This window comes from Marmota monax, unplaced genomic scaffold, assembly GCF_021218885.2.
Source record: "Marmota monax isolate L192 unplaced genomic scaffold, Marmota_monax_Labrador192_F-V1.1 WCK01_AAM20220418_F8-fsc00185, whole genome shotgun sequence".
Lineage (NCBI taxonomy): Eukaryota > Metazoa > Chordata > Mammalia > Rodentia > Sciuridae > Marmota > Marmota monax.
The window spans coordinates 2,260,732-2,278,171 of NW_026693278.1; the positions used below are offsets into that span (position 1 = coordinate 2,260,732).

The 17,440-nt window shown below is 47.4% G+C and overlaps 1 protein-coding gene across 2 annotated transcripts in view; it reads left to right on the forward strand.

Moving 5' to 3' along the window:
* The window catches only part of Ccdc60 (coiled-coil domain containing 60), a 139,121-nt gene that overhangs the window by 58,723 nt on the left and 62,958 nt on the right, over nucleotides 1-17,440 (forward strand). For both annotated transcript variants that reach the window (XM_046456500.2, XM_058583161.1), the window contains exon 2: nucleotides 2,266-2,345. In XM_046456500.2, the coding sequence (XP_046312456.1) occupies nucleotides 2,266-2,345 (80 nt within the window). The remainder of the gene's footprint in view (nucleotides 1-2,265; nucleotides 2,346-17,440) is intronic.

The window sequence follows — 17,440 nt, forward strand, 5'->3', positions numbered from 1 at the left end:
TCATGGTTTCATTATTTAATTGAGCTTATCTGAGGCTATCCCACATAATTTGGGGCTTCCAAATACAGGTGCTAGTCAACTTACCACAGGGTCACATCCCGATAAACTCATCATACGTTGATCTGTCATCAATCAAAAGCACATTTAAGGCACCTCACCTGCCAAACATGCCTACCTTAAACACACTCAGAACGCTTACGTTGGCCTATGGTTGGGTGAAATCATTTAGCACAAAGACTATCTTACAGTACAATGTTGACCAAGTCATGTCATTTATGGGCTGTTGTACTGAAAGTTTAAAAACAAGAATGGTTATCTGGATTATGCTATGGCACCGTGCTTAAGTTGAGAAATCTTAAGTTGAACCATCGTAAGTCGGGAAGCATATGTACTTTTCTGAAGTAGACAAGTAGTAGCTGCAGTTGCAGATACTCTGGGGGAATTCCATAGATTCTGCACCCTTTGTCTGAGCCGCCTTGGGTGGGCTGTGTCCTTTCACATCTTTGGTATATGTATATCCACATAGATCATTTTTTCAAAAAACGAAAAACAGATCCATGCTACACCTACTACTTGGTAGCAGGTCTTCTCACTCCAAGAACCCGAACATCACTCAATGGTTGCGTTACCATTACATGTATTCTGTTGTTCAGATGCACCATAATCTGATCTGTCTTCTGTTGCAAGCAGTATAAGTGGTTTCCAAGAGTTTGCTATTACAAGCAGCATTATTATGATGAATAATTTTGTTGATGAATCTCAGTGCACATTCAGGAATATCCCCTTAGGACATTTAACAGGGAATCTAAGGGCATGCTCACTTCTGAAGCATTTGGTATGCATAGGTGAATGGTCCTTCCAAAAAGTTATCCCACTTACTTTCCCCACTGGATTTTTTTGAGTGCCTATTTTCCCATAATTTCTTAGTATTTATTTTTATTTAAAAAAAATGTGTAGGAATTAATTTCAAGGCAGGATAAACCAGATAATATTCTGGTTCATGTTTCTCTAAACTGGTATCTGAGAAGAGTGATTATTTTATTAAAATATAGTTAATTTTAATTTCTTTTTGTTGACCTGGTATCAACTTAGGATTGATAAAGTTTTGTATTGTGAAGTTTCCTCAATGTTTACTTATGACAAATGAATAGAGAAAAGGGAAAGACAAGTCCATGAACAATGTGTGGATAATTCACTCGTAAAATCCTGCTATGGGGGAAAGCAGCGGGGGTGGGGGGAAGGTACATTGTCATCTTTTCAACGACCAGATTCATCTCTTTAAATTAGCTGCCAGTCGACACCAACAATTATTTTCAATGTTCAATTCTTTGCTGTTCCCTAAGTGTAAGGCTGGAAAGTCAGTTCTGTTTACTATCAAATACTTGCTATGTTGAATCCAGAATTTTGCATTTTATTGAATCCTCACTACAAGGTAGAAATTATTCCCCCCATTCTATTGAAGAAAACGAGGTCCCCAGAGGTTGAGTAATTTGTCCCAAGTTCACTTTTGTTTTTGTCTGCGAATTTTAATCTTCAAATTTGTGAGACAAGAACCCAGAAGGAAATTGGCGAGGCCAGCAGCCCGCACGAACCCCAGCTGCCAGCAGAAGCAGGGAACCTGCTGAATCAAGTACATAACTGGTCAGTGGGCAAAATCAAAATCAGAGCTTAGGTCCACTGTGTCCAAAACCTTTTCTACATCCACTGTGCCTCAAGGAGCCTTTTGGTTGTAGAGACAGACTTTGTGCTGCCCAACACCCATCCAATCTGGTCAAGCATTGCTGTGGTTTGGATCTGGAACACTCCCCAAAGGCTGATGAAGACTTGTGTGCTAAAGGCTTGGTCCTCAGGTGACAGTATTGGGGAGAGTGGAGCCTTTAGGAGGTGGAGCCTGGTGAGAGGTCTTTAGGTCATTGGGGGCGTGGCTTCAATGGGAATTGTGGGCCCTGCTCTTTCCTTTCTCTGTTTTTTGCTTCCTACAATGAGGTGAGCAGTTTGCTCTACCGCGTGCACCCTTTATGAGGAGCTTTCTCACTGCAGGCCCAAAGCAGAGGGGTCAACCCATCTGGGACCCGAACCTCCAAGACCATGAGCCAAAGTAAACCTTTTCTCTTTCTAGTTTGATCATCTCAGAGTGTTTGTTATAGTAATGGAGAGCTGACTAACACAGACAGCTCAGGGGAACAGCTGTGCCTCTGTCCCCGGCTGCATTTGGATCAGTTGTATTAACACCCCCTTTTCTCTCACTTCTTATTGTCCCTTCAGGTTCCAGGCAAATCAATGAAGAACATCAAGTACATGAACAAGGAAATAATAAACATCAAAAAAGACCTCATGCGAAGCCGGTGAGTGAGTCTGTAGGGAAAGACCCACAGACTGCCTGTCAGGATGAGCCTGCTGTGGGGGAGGGGAATCCTGAGTTTTGAGGTGACACTAGGTTCCCTGCTTCTGCTGGCAGCTGGGGTTCGTGCGGGCTGCTGGCCTCGCCAATTTCCTTCTGGGTTCTTGTCTCACAAATTTGAAGATTAAAATTCGCAGACAAAAACAAAAGGGAAGAGTGAACCCAATAGGATTCATTTAAACGAGAAGAGATAAACGTCTTGCGATATGGGAGGGGACCTGATAGTGTTATGGGGGGAGGGGGTCATCCAAGAAACTGAGGCAGGATGAAGACGCCCACATTCTACCCCCGATTCTTGTGATCAAGTCAGAAAGACTTCAGACACATCGCTCAGAGTGACAGGCATGAGTTTATTGAAGGGATAGCAAAAGGGAAAGGGGACACTCTCAAGGGAGAGAGTGGGTCCTCTCAGAGAGCAGAGGGACAACGTGCCTCTCCTACACTCTAGTTTTATTGGGGATAAGTTTCCAGAGAGTCTCTCCCAGGTCCACCCCTTGACTTTTGACTCACAGCAGGATGACATCAGACTTTCAAGTCCCCACTGCCATGACAACTCTAGGTCCCCTGGGCCCTCGGTGACCAGTTCTCATTGGATTCCTCACCATACATTCTTGCAGAGTTTATGGGTAGGAGAAATTATCCTTATCTTCCTGAGTTCCAGGATCTGGTCTTGAAAAGGGTCACCAAGATCTCCCGCTTCAGGGTAACTTGGGTTTTTCGTATCCATGTCATTTGGGGCCTGGGTGTCTCCTGCAGATAACAGGTAGCTTGATGAAGAGTGGGACGTATCCCGTTCACTGAAGCCAGGCAGGGCTGCAGGTAAATTGCTTTCTTGGAAATGCAGGGGTCAGCATGGGGGGGTCGGCACCGTGGGCCTATTTCATAGAATCATTCCCTAAACCTCGTGGTCTGTTCCCACCACTCATGTCTGCCTGACCCCCGTCAGAGGGAGGTGCCAATGAGTCCTTGCCAGATCCCAGTGTCCCCTCATTCCTCAATGGTCAGCAGAAGATTGACAGGAGGGTCAGCAGTCAGCAGCAGAGGACAGGAGCCCTGACCCACTGTGCTCTTCAGGGAGCATCTGCACTAGATGCGCCTCTACAGCCTCCCTCGGTCAGTCTCCTGCCTAGAGCCCCCTCTGCTCTCCATCCGGATGGGAATCCAGCTCAAGAGAGTCCTCACGTGCTCCAGAAATCTTCCCTTGGTACAACAGGTAATAGCAGAGAGTCAGATAGACTCGGCATCCATCACTGACCCTGCCACCTGCCAGTTGGTGACACCGGAGGAGTTATCTCACCTGCCTGTTTCTCTGTCTGCAAAATGCAAATAAAATAGGTCGTTGCGAGACTAGAGTGGGTCCCTTCCTGTGTCTCTGAGCTTCCTTCTCCAGCTCGCTCCTCATTCCTTCCCTCCTGGCCGTGTAAGCAAAAGAGATCCAGGAAAATAGGTTATTCATCTCTAAGTGGTAAGATGGGAGTGTTTTTCTTCCTTAACCCTTAACTCTTTCCTGAGAGCCGGAACATTCCAAAGTGGGTTCACAAAATGGGGCTTTTGGCAAAGCAATTCCAGGCAGAGTAGGAGCTGGAGACTTGGCACTCAACACCTGTGAGGTACGCTAGGACTGGTGACAGAGGCCATGGGGAAGGTCAGCGCCTCCTAGTTATCTCCCACTCTGAGCTGGACCAGAGCGAGGTGCACAGGGAGACCTTTCCTCCATCACCTCCATCATCTCCAGGTTCCCTCTCCCCACAGCCATCTCCATCCTTCCTCTGACGGAACTGATTCAGCCCAAGAAGGGACATGGGGTGGGGGGTAGGGAGGGGTGAAAGGGATCAGGGGATCAGGTTACAGAGAGGATCCCAGAAAGTGATGTTCCCTCTGACTGCAAGAGGGGAGGCTCTGTCAGCTCTTCAAATGTCCCTGGACAGTCACCGTCCAGTGGAAACAGAGTGTGAGCCATGTATGTCATTTTGAGTTTTTGACCCGTCACACTAAAAAGGGTTAAAAAAAAAACAAGTGGAAGCAATTCTAATACTAAATTTTATTTAACCCAAAATGTCCAAAATATTATGATTCAACATGTGATCAATATAAAATGGTATTTAATGAGACGTTTTTCATTCTGTTTCTGGTACATGATAAAAAGGAATGAAATGTTGAAAAATGATGATAGAAAACACATGGTGTTGCCGGGCACCGTGGTATGTGCCTGTCATCCCAGCGGCTCAGGAGGCTGAGGTGGGAGGATCATGAGTTCAAAGCCAGCCTCAGCAACTCAGCAAAGCCCCTAAGCCACTCAGTGAGACCCTGTCTCTAAATAAAATATTAAAAAGAGCTGGGGATGGGGCTCAGCGGTTAAGCATCCCTGGGTTCAATCTCCAGTACCAAAAAAATAAAAATAAATAAAGAGGAAAGAACAAAGAAAAGAAAACCTGTGGTATATTTCATACTTGGGAGCACATATTAATTTGGACCAGCCACAATTCAAGTGTCTAATAGTTGTTGTGGACTCAATTGTACCCGCTTGCCCTGGAAAAATTTCATATATTGAAGTCCTTGCCCCCAAAGTGACTCTAGCTGGAGCTGGGGCCATTGGAGAGGTGTTTAAGGTAAAATGAGGTCGTAGGGGTGGGACCCTAATCCAGTCTGACCAGTGTCTTGGGAGACATCAGAGATGTGTGCAGGGAGAAGGTCATGTTGGAGGACACAGCCAAGAAGAGAGCCCTCGGGAGAAACCAACCCTTGATCTTGAACTTCCAACCTCCAGAACCGTGAGAAAGTAAATGTCTGTGTTCAAGCCACCGGCTCTGTGGCATTCTGTTAGAGCAGCCCCAGAGGTCTAATAATAGAACAGTCTGCTCTGAGACCACCCTGCAGACCACACCCCCGCTGGAGGGGACCCACCGGGCTCAGCCTGACAGTCTCAGGTGGAGCTGAGCTCAGACATGACGTTTGAACTGGGCTCTCAGAATCAAGGGACCCTCTGTTCATTGTGGACATATTGGCCTCTACTCTGTAGGGATTAGTGAGGGGCGAGAAGCCAAGGGCCATCTGGGCATCACCGGGCAGCAGGAAGAAAGAGGAACCTCCCCACAGGGGTGCCCACTCTGTGCTCTGGGGTGCCTGGAAGATAATCCAGACTTTGCAGAGAAGTTGGATCGGACATGAGGTCCAAAACACAGATTCATCGCTTCATCAGGGACACCCACCCGTTAGAACAGACGCTGGCCGTGCACTGCATGACTACCACTTTGGTTCTCGCCAGCCGAATGTCATCAGCCCAGAGACCCAGTGACAAAGGCAAATAGGAATCTCCAGAGCCTAACAAGGGAGGGTCATTGGCCCACTCCAGCCACCGCTGCTAATGACATCCCTGCTGATAGCACCTGGATCTCCAGGTTCCACCTGCGGCTCAGGAAGCGGAGGATCACGAGTTCAAAGCCAGCCTCCCTGGTGGGAAAAGGCTGGGGATGTGGCTCCTGGATTCGATCCCTGGTCTCAACAAAATAAATGACATCAATTTGTAATTAAATAAATTATACAAGAAGATACAGATAACAGACACTAGAACCGTCCCCTCCTGGCTATTCTGTGGGCTTTGCTGTGGTCTAAGTTCTTGAGGCTTCTTTCTGATGGTGGCAGAATGTGTTCAGTGGACACCCTACAGGAGGAGCACCCCAGCAGGTCTCCTCCTAGCTCTGGGCTCACCGATGCCACATTGGAGCTTGAAATCAACCCCCACGGGAATATTTATGCAATGGAAATCAGCAAGCACTACAAATCCAGACTCAACAACCAGTCCCTGGGAGCTGGTTGTTGCCCATCCACCAGCACACCACTGACTTTCCCACTAACCCCGGAGACCTGAGCGGCTTGATGCAAAGGTTGTGCAGACCTCGGCATTTCCGCCACCTTTCAGTTGGCAAGCGGAGTCTTTGACTCCTGCCAAACACACTTACGTCGGCTCTGGACCACCTAGAATTTAACATCCTCATCAGACAAGCTTAGCCCGTCCAATGGCTGGACTCGAAGGATAAACCAGGAAAGGGCCAGAGAGAGAAATCTACCACCAAGAAACCAAGAAATGACAATAAAACGTACCACCTGGCCATGCTCCTGGATCCCACCTGCATTTTTTTTCTGAGACTAAATATATTTCATTATCTAAAAAAGAACTCCTAATATGAGAGTTCAACTATTATAAAAAAATAAAATCAATATTTTTGCTGGTGTAATGCATTTTAGACACAAAACTATACAAAGTATACTTTTTAAAAAGTGCATACATATCTTAAATGATATTAAAACAGAAATATCCAAATTTAATGAGGCAGTGGTTTTTTAAAATTATTTTTTATTGGTTCTTTTTAGTTATACATGACGGTAGAGTCCATTGGGATCTAATCATACACGCATGGAATATATCTTATTCTAATGAGGACCCCAGTCTTGTGGATGTGCACATAGTGAGCTTCACCGTCCACCTGCATTTAAGGGGGCAGCGATTCCCCTTCAGAAGGAAAGGTCCTGCTTTCTGGGGACAGTCACCTCATGGAGAGGTGGACTCCCTCCCCACCCTGCCTGTGGGCCCATCTCCCGGGGTTCAATGAGGCGAATTTTTAGGAAAGAAGATGCTGCCTTTTTCACTCCCTGTTCTTTAAAATCTGTACTACCTCCTAATAAAGTCCAGCCCACCTGGAGCCAAACACCCTGACCATCTTTGGATTTTTATTTAATACTCCAGCCCCCTTAGAATTCAATTGCACCATCCCGGGCTTCACGGCCAATTGAATACGATGCTAAAAAAGAACGGAACTCTAGCTGCTTCCCTCCTCGCCTGTCCCTGCACCTCCCAGATGTGGGGTGGCACTAAGCTGCACGCTCTGCATGCCCCCAAACAAGCAAACTGTGGGACCTGAGCCGTGATTTACCCATAGCAAAGTTTAGTTAGCCACAGGCGGGTGCACATCCCTGACCTCCCCAGCGCAGACCCTGGCAGAGTGCAGAATAGGCAAGTGTTTTGGAGACCTGAGACTTGGCTTCCTGACTGCATTTGGTAGACAGCCGAAGGAAGGCGATTAGGTGGGATTTTTTTGGAAAAGGAAGAAGCTATTCATTTTTTAATTCGAGTTAGGAGCTTCTTGGCTGTGGCTTGCATGCATGACCTCCTAGTTCCCCCAGATGGTGCTATTGGGCGGTGGTGGAAACTTCAGGGGGCGGAGGGGCGGGGATTGGGAGGTATTTAGGTTATTGGGGGTGTGCCCCCAAAGGGACTGTGGAACCCTAATCTCTTCCTCTTGCTGTTCTTTTTTTTTTTTTTCCTACCTGGCTCATAAGCTGAGCAGCTTTGCTCTTCCAGATACTCACACACCCCAGCCATGATGTGCTACTTCACCAGAGGCCTGAAGAAAGTTCTAGAACCTCCAACACCAAGAGCCAAACTAAGTCTTACTCTTTACAAGTCAGTGCCTCGGATCCTTCATGATCCTGAGAGAATGATGACTGAGACATCCTTGGTGTCTCCTTTGCCCTCTGTGCTCATTCACCTTTTTTAACAAATATTTATCGACTGTGAAGTACCGCCAGGTGCCCAGTACTTACATTGTTGTAAGTTCTGGAAACTCAGCAATGAATGAGACAGACGAGATTCCTGTCTTGAGCAAGTAAGAGATGATGATGATGATGATGAGGAGGAGGAGGAGGAGGAGGAGGAGGTTTATAATGGGGTGAAGACACAGAACCAGTTAGCAGGTAAAACCCTCCCAGGATCTGGGGTCTGGAAGGGCTAAAACAGGTGATCTATCAATCGTGGTGACAGGGTGGTGACAGGTGACAGCTGCTACTTCAGCCAGAGTGGGCCAGGGAAGAAAGGATTATAAAGAAGACCCTGGGCCTGAGCCCTGAATAGTGAGAGAGGGTCATTCACACAAAGGTGTAGTGGGCAGAGAGCAGCAGGAGAAAGGGGGTACCAACGTCGGAACAAGCTGGATCGTGGAAGTAACAGAAACCAGGCCCATCTGGCTGGTGCAGGGTGAGGTAGGAGAGAGGCCTGAGACGCGGTGGGAGCACTGGGCAAGGCTGGGCCAGGCACAGCCCTGCAAGCTGTCACGACACGTCTGGTTTTTAGTCCAGGAGCAACGAGAACTCGTGGGAAGGTTCTGAGCAAGAGAAGGACATGGACTGAGTATTCAAGAACACTGTATCCTCTGCCCGGAGACCAGCTGAAAGTCTGTGGTGAGAGGGGACACGGGCTCGGATCAGGGACATGGCAGCGGATTGGGGACAAGAGGACAGAGCCAGGATTTCTTTGGAGGTAGAGCTACCAGACTGGCTATTGGATTGGACATGGGATCCAAGGAAAAGGCAGAGTCCAGGTGCTACAATGACGAGTTCTCACCCATAGACTGGGTCACGTCCACTCTCATGGTCCTGAGCAAGTGTGTATTCATGGGATTAATTATTTTCTTCTGCATACCTAGGATTTAGTTAAAAATAAGGATGCAGGCTTGTCTGTTAACAGGAAAGTGAGCAAGGGGGCTGGTTGATACACACACACATGAGCAGGATAAATCAAAAGATGAGGCACTGAGGTACTTCATTGCTTCAAGTCCTGCAGGTGAGGCTGTTGACCTCTGCCTTTTCCACTGCCCTTCAAGCGGGAGTGTCCATTCTGACGTATGAGTGACTGGCCTGTGGTCAGAAGGAGGAGCTATGAATGTCGCCCAACAGCAGAACCAACCTGTCCCGTGAATCCTCAGGGTCCAGCTCGGTGCACAGCTCAGACTAAAGATGGAAGAATGGATTCCACTTTGCAGTGGGAAGAACTTCAAAGTCACATTGCAAAAGGTTGGAGACTTGGGGCCATTTTTCAATCGACCACAGTCGTGTCGCTAAGTCTGAGCTGGCTCTGAGACCTGACCTAGTATCAGATGGTAATCTGTATACATCAGAGTCTCACTCTCAGGAATTGGGTGAGTCGGCCTTGTGTTGCTGTGACCAAAATACCTGACGAGAACAACTTCGAGGAGGAAAAGTTTATTTGGGGCTCACGTTTTCAGAGGTTCAGTCCAAGGTCAGCCAACTCCATTGCTTTGGGCCTGAAGTGAAGAAGAAAATCCTGGTGGAAGGGCCTGGTGCAGGAAAGCTGCTTAACTCATGAGAGCCAGGGACAGAGAGAGAGAGGAGAGGGGGCCAGGGGCAGACAGTCTCCAAAGGCAAGCCCCCAGTGACCCACCTTCCCAGCCACACCCCCATCTGCCTACAACTACCCCCCAGTGGTAACTGTATTCAAATCATTTGTCAAATGGATTAATCCACTTATGGGGTTACAATAATCCAATCTCTTCCCTCCTGGACACTGCTACGTTGGGTAACACATGGGCTCCCAGGGGGACATTTTTAGATTCGAATCACAAACCACTGTCATGAGGTAGCAGCCAGACTAGAACCTGCAAAGCTAAGAGGTCAGAGCCATCATGGTGAGCTGAGTGGGAGCCAGCGGCATCGGAGAGCAATGACCGTGGGTACACAGACACCACACATGGAAGAGAGATGAGAAGACACCAAAACAGATCCAGCCCAAGAGAAGAAAGTCCTTGAGTAATGCCAACACCCAACCAAAAGACTGTCAAATTCCTGCCCCTGAGGATCTTCCAGAGGAAATCTCCAGTTCCTCTGTCTGTGAAGTGTCTGATCTTGGAATTCCACGAGCTCTGTCACATCCTGGGTCACCCCCACGTGTCCTCTTTTACAAATCCCTCTTGGGTAGGCTAGCTTGCCAACCAAGGAGCCTGGTTAAAATGACTTCTGGGCTCATAAAGTACAGAGAAATCTAGGAGAATTATAGCACTTGTACACCTCACCCCAAATCTTGAGCTATTTTATGGGCTAATGGTGTTTTCTAATGTTAAGGGTGTTTCCTTTGAAATATGGTTTGTGTCTGGGCTGGTAGATGGAGTGAGCTTCTCCCGACTATTTTTGAAACAAGGAGGGATGAAACTCATCACTGTATTGAAACAATTGGATTTAGGATATCAGATACGTGGCTCATGAACCTTCCCTCCTCTCTCCTGTGCTCATGGCAGACATGACTAATGGATCACAGCATTCTTTCCCTTCACACCCAGATTTGGTCTCCACATCTTCTCAGGCCAGCACTCCAAGCCGGCTACCACCAGGAATCAGAATTGTGACATAGGATTTAATTTGTTTGTCATCTCTAGATGAGAAGACTCCAGAGGAGACTTTGATATCTATAACGGCATCCTATTAACTCAAATTGAGGGTTAAAGGATGTGAGACCAGCAGAAGGAAGGGATAACCCCCAAATCTCTTCATGGATGAGGCTGAATATAGTCCACGAATTTAAATAGTTGGGGAAAAAAATCATGGTTGACCTCAGACATTCACGAATTGCTCTCTATGTAGAATATCTTCTGCATCTCATCGTTCAACACACCCAGACTCCCATATCCACGGCCTGTAGCCTGGACCTTCATCTAGAAAGTCACTCCTGATTCTTCCCATTGCTGCTTCTGCCAGACTTGAGCCCTTGTCTTCAAGCCCCAGAATTTTTGAAGATCAGGGATTTGTGTGCTGGTGGATACTTTGGATGCAGGCACAGCCAAGGCTTCTGAATTGCACTTTCTGAATCATTCAAAGAAGGACCCAAGTCACATCTCCCCACGCCCTGCAGCCAGCAAATGGCCACTAATGAGTCCCCTGTATGTTCCACCAGGACCACCATTCGGCCCCATGTCCCCAGCCCAGAACTAATAAACAGAACCACACACCTAGGGGGTAGGACACGGCTGCCCCTGCCTGAGGAAACTTGGCTCAAGTTAATTACATTTCTTATCATCCTGGATGTGACCCACAGCTCTTTCCATTTCTTCCCCATTTCTGGTTTCTTTGTGTATCTTTGATTCCTCTAGTTAACCACAGTTTGAGGAAAGTTTTCTTCTCTCCTTTTCTAATGCCACTCTCCACTGAGACTAAATATCTATTTGATTCCTTTCCTTGCGGCTAGGGCTGACTCAGAGGGCCCCACATTAAAAAAAAATCATAACAATAACTTGACCAGAAAACCATCTTTTCAATTGGAAGGTCCAAATATCTTGAGCCCTTGAACTTTTGGTGGCGTAGTGTTCGTACAGAACTTTGTTTTCTGAAATGCCTTCCCAGATGACAAGTGGTGTGCTCAGATTTATGCCCAGGCTTGGAGGGTTCACGCAGGATAGCGGGAAACCTGTTGGCTTTGGAGTCAGCTGTGAGTTCGAATCCAGCTCTACCAGTACGGGCAAATCCATCCACTTGTCTAGACCTGAGTTTTTTTTATCAAGGGTGCAGGGCGGAGGGATGGCGATATCTCTCTCACGTTGTCATTGGGATGTGGGAGAACAGATACGAGTGGAGATTTAGAGTAGATCAATAAAAAGTGGCCGCTTTTGTTTGTATACCTGTTACCGTGAGAATATCTGAAAATACTCAACGATGTCAACCAATAGCATGAGCTTTGGAGACAAGGGGACTCACCCCTATCTCGGCTGCGTGACCTCGGGCTGGTCAGTTTGCCTTTCTGAACCTTTCAGTTTCTCCTCTTGGGAGAAGATCCGTGCCTTCCCCACCCCCTTGGGATCTATTATCCAAAACTGGGGAAAGAAAAAGACACTTTGATTCATTCGCATCCCTTCTTTACCAGTGAGAGATTCCTAACCCTCTTCAGCCAGCAAGCAAATGCCAGAAGGTAAAATACTGACGATAAATGGCCATTGTTACTCTTTGATCATTTTTTAAAATAGCATTTGAACAATGGCGACCTGTTTCCCCACCACGAGCAGAGAGAGCTCACAATTTAAGCAGACACGTCGGGTTTGGGTTCTATATAAAGACAGGTCATCTTACCCAAAGTTTCCCCGCGTGTGTTGAGCAGGGTGCCCATCCTGCAACACGCACTGTGAAGAATCGTGTTCTGCAGTCACATGTTCGAGATGTGCTGCGACCTGGATCCCTGACTCAGAGAGTCCCGGGGCACGATGGTGGGTTTTTGCTTTGACAGTGCTGGGGATCCAATCCGTGGCCTGTGCATACCAGGGAAGTAGCTCTGCACAGCAAGAATGTAAAGCTTTCTAAAATCCTGTAGTAAAGAGACCTGCTTCAATGCACGTAGCCCAGCATCCCCTAATTGTAAACCGTGGGCTTCCTTTTCCAGCCATATGGTGCACTAGGCATCTTAAATGGCTCTTCCACAGAGGAGAAAAATTAAAAATGAAAAAATAAAAATCTGGATATTTATTAACCCATCAATGTGGATGTAGGACGGGTTGTGAGATGGGTTCCCAGGGAAACAAAGTCTCAGGTGGAGGTTGTGTGCTGGGGGCTCGTTGTATTCAGGGTCTACCCCCCCACACACACCCCCGAGAGGGAGTGGGAATGCGAGGCAGAAGGAGAAGCTAAACCCTGATGCAGCCACAGCGAGGTCCTGGTCAATTCCAAGGGGGCTCTGAAGCTAGGCTTGCCCTTCAGAGATGTCCTCCACTGGCCCCAGAGGGTCACTGCTCTGTACCCAAGCAGGTCCTTGGAAGGGACTCCTCCAGGAGCAGGCAGCAGTCTCTCTGGACAGAGCCTGAGTGGCTGGGGTCGGGGAGGGGCACTCAGAGGAGGCAACAGCACTTCCGTCGACCACCCGCTTTGCCTCTGGCATCCGCTTGCTTTGTGCAATAAGTTCACCCCTTTGGGGAGCTGATCTTCCAGGATTCCCACTGATTTCTTTTCCTGGAGAAGCTTGCTGGCGATGATTAGTGGCTCAATATGGACTGTCCTCCCCACTGCAGCGCGGTTTATGCAAAGGATGAACTTGAGATGTTGTCACCGCCAAGGCACCCACTCCCCGCCGGGGATCCCATCTCCCTTTACCACTGTTGGGCGTCTTAGCAATGGCTCTGCTAGCGTGTCTGGGGCCATCAGCACGCCACCTCCCACCAGAAGCTGGACCTGTGGGACGCTTCCCAGTGTTACCTGGCTCTTGGACGGGGGAAACCAGTCTTTATATGCAGCGTATGCTAATTTCTGTGGTGTAAATATCCCCACTGGGGCCAATTCCAAGCAGCCAACGCGGTGGCACTGAGGAGGGAGTGGGGAAGAGACAGGCTCAATTGGCTCTCGCTGGCCATTACAAATTGGCTCAGCACGTCACTGGCTGGGGTCCTCGCTGCCAGTTGGATGGTGGCTCTTCAGCTCCCAAATCCCCTTTAGAGTCTACATGTGAGGATTGTTCCTGCACCGACGGCTGTAGGTCAGTTTCCCCAGAAAACAAACTACCAAGATGGGCAGGTACATGCACGTTGCTCATTGGCTAAAGCTCTTGGGAGCAACACCTGGACGCAGGTACGGGAGCAGGAAGGGGCGGAGGGAGGAGCAGTCACAGAGGTAGTTCAGGTGCTCCCGTGGCTTGCTGCAGAGCCTTTGGAGATATCCCAATGGGAGCAAGAAGACGAGTCTTTTGTTCCCTTATAGGAACCATTATGGGATGCAGGCTTCCCCGACAAAAGAGGCTCCCCCCCTTTATTGAGGCTGCTCCCTGAATTTGAGGGAAATTTCTGAGCTGGAGAAGAACTCAACCATGAGCCCTGAGCAGGCAGCAGCACCTCGGAAAGTGCAGGCGTCCATCTGGAAGGGGCAATCTGGGCTGCACACGCCAGCATTCGCTGGCATGCGTGTCGAGTAACCAGAGCTCAAAGAACAAGAGGCTATGGGGGGAAAGTGGATGTTATTTGACCACTGGAATTTTTATTCTCATTTCACCGTGATTGCCTTGTCCGAGACTGGCGCGTGTGTGGTGTGAGTCTCCGAGTTGGAAGGTGCGTGCACTCCGAGTTCTATGCTTTCTTGTTCCTCTATTTCCTTATGGTGTAGGGTTTTGCAGTTGGGGTTAGTTACCCGAATGATGTCCAGTCCTGCACTAAACTGGAGGATCATTAAGAACAGGGCCAAATCTGCTTTTGCTTCCTGATGCATTGCAAGTGTCTTGCACCATGTCTAGACACACTTGGCTCTTAATAAGTACCCATTGAAGGAATGAATGGGTGCTGCAGAATTCTTTTCACATTTTTTTAGGAATCTGGATGAAGGGAGAGAAGGGAAAGGAGATGACTAGCTGTGAACTGGAAAAAGCCAGGTGGCCAGGCTGACTCACAAAGAACCTGGCTCAGCTCAGCAAGCACAAGCAGGGCTAATTATTCATAAGCTCATGCCGGCTTTGAGCCACGGTGACTGGGTTCAAAATCCAGCTCCTCCGCTGACAACCTATGTGGTGACAAACAGGATGCCTAATTTCTCGGATTGCCCAGGTAGAGATTGTAAAAATATTTTGTCCATTGCTTAGGGCCACTGTGAGGATTGAGTTTGTACATGCAAAGCACTTAGGGCAAGGTCTGACACTTAGTAAGTGCTCATTAAACAACACTTGTGTGAATCATATCATCCACATTCCCAGAGTGACTATAACTGTTTTGCGATATGATCAAGATCTCTTGAATTTCTCCCTGTCATCAGTCAAGGGGCCATAGGCAGAGCTCCACATCACATCCAGTATGTCACTTGTAAATCTCTTCCTGTTGGGGTTGTTAAACAAGCCATTGCTCTAACGGATGTAGCCAGAGGCCACACAACAAAGCCCTAGTCCTGTACTTTGAGTGGACTCTGAAACTGATGGACTCTGCCAAAGTTTGAATCTTGAGTGTCCCCAAAAGGCCCAAGTCTTGAAGGCTTGGTCCCAGTCTTTCAGGAAGTAGGGCCTATTGGGGGGATTCGGTCATTGAGGTCACATCCTTGAAGAGGATATTGGAACCTTGGCCCCTTCTTTTGCTCTCTGCTCCCCAGTCCCTATGAGGTGAGCATTTCTCCTCTGCCATGTACTCCTTCCACATTTCCCTGCCTTCCCACAGGCCCAAAGCCATAGAACCCAGTGACTATGGACAGAAACCTCTGAAACCATGAGCCAAAATAAACCTTTCCTCCTTTTAAATTGACTGCCTCAAGTATTTTGTAACAGTAAAGGAAAGCTGACTAGCATAAGCTCTGGAATGTTCTTGAACTTTTCACAGAGATAAAACATCATACAGGAAATCAAATGTAGGGACATCTTTAGAGTTAGCTCAGCATATGCTTTAGTTCCTTGGGATAGATTCCAAAGATATGTAGCTTAAGGGTCTTGATCCTTAACCCGGGTCCTCTAGATATTCACAGTGCTTCAATTGCTGAAAAGTAGCTAATTCATAGATATTTGAAACAAAATGAGTTTTTCTCATAAAAGATGGTGGGGGAAAGCACGAAACATGGTCTAAGACTCTATTCCAAAAGGGCATGGTTTCACTTAAAAGTAAAATAACATTATATCAAAAAGCAGAAAACCTACAAGTACACCAGGTCAGCCTGAGAATACCTGTGTGGTGCTCAGTCACCCTGGATGACAGACAGGAAATCATCCTGCAGCCTGCTGTGAGAGAAGTGACACCGCTGTCACTCATCCACCCCACCACCCACCTGAGTGCAGAGTGATAATAACAATAAAAGAGCCGGCAGCTTCAACCCTGTTATTCCAAAATTAATGCTTATAAATATATTTCAACAGGTATTCATTTCCTCCCAACTCTATTCCAAAAGGGCATAAGAGGAAGAATTATTTTTAAAACCAACTTCCCAATTACCTACCCCTCACTTGATCCAGTGTATTGAATCAATGGTCTAAGAGGTCAAAATTACTTCAGATAAGACTTTATGCCCTTTTCACTTCAACATAGTCATTACCAACAGGGAGACAGTTTATAGCAGTCAAAATGAAAACAAACTATGCATGAACGAAACCCTCCCCCCACCCCTCGGAATTTCCTGGCAATGTTCACTTGAGCCACAGACAAAGTCACCCTCCAACCAGGATATCCCTTTTGTTCCCAGGATTCTTTATGTAAAGTCATTGTCTTACTTAGTAACCTCCTAGGCTCAGCATTCCCTTGAATGCCAGTGTATCTGACATCTTCCCATCACTCTAACAAAACACCTGAGATCATCAACTTAAAGAGACAAAAGGTTTATGTTGGCTCAAATATTGGCCTCATTGCTGTGATGTGGGAGCATCGGCAGAGGAAGCTGCTCATCCCAAGAAGCCAAGAGGACAGCATCCCCAACCCCCCCCCCCATGACCTAAGACCTCCCTCCAGGCTCCAACTTCTTACTGTTTCTACCAGTTCCCAGCAGCACCCAGCTAGGGCCTAAGCTTTTCACACATGAGCCTTTGGTGAGCATTCCATATCCAAACTCTAGCATCCTGCATGTCCATAGCTGATTGTTTGGATGAGCCTATCACCTGTGTCTGTGACCATTCACCTTTTTCAACCCTGAGAGGCTTTGACCACTTCTTTGCCTGGGTCATCTCTGCAATATTACCTGACATTCTGCCATCAGGGTTTCACTTCAAAGTAAAATAACATTATATTAAAAAGCAAAAAAAAAAAAAACCTACAAGTACACCAGGTCAGCCTGAGAATACCTGTGTGGTGCTCAGTCACCCTGGATGACAGACAGGAAATCATCCTGCAGCCTGCTGTGAGAGAAGCGACACCGCTGTCACTCATCCACCCCACCACCCACCTGAGTGCAGAGTGATAATAACAACAAAAGAGCCGGCAGCTTCAACCCTGTTATTCCAAAATTAATGCTTATAAATATATTTCAACAGGTATTCATTTCCTCCCAACTCTATTCCAAAAGGGCATAAGAGGAAGAATTATTTTTAAAGCCAACTTCCCAATCACCTGCCCCTCGCTTGATCCAGTGTATTGACAGCCAGTCTAATTTGGCAGGGCTTTTGGAACCTGCCTGAATCCTGGCTCTACCGCTTGCTAGCTGTCTGAATATGGGCAAGTTACCTAATCTCTCTGGGCCTCACTGTCCCCATCTATAAAGTGGAAATAAGAACAGAACCTACCTCACCAGATTGTTGTAAATTAAATGAATTGAGATGTGTGTGCCCGGCGTAGAGAG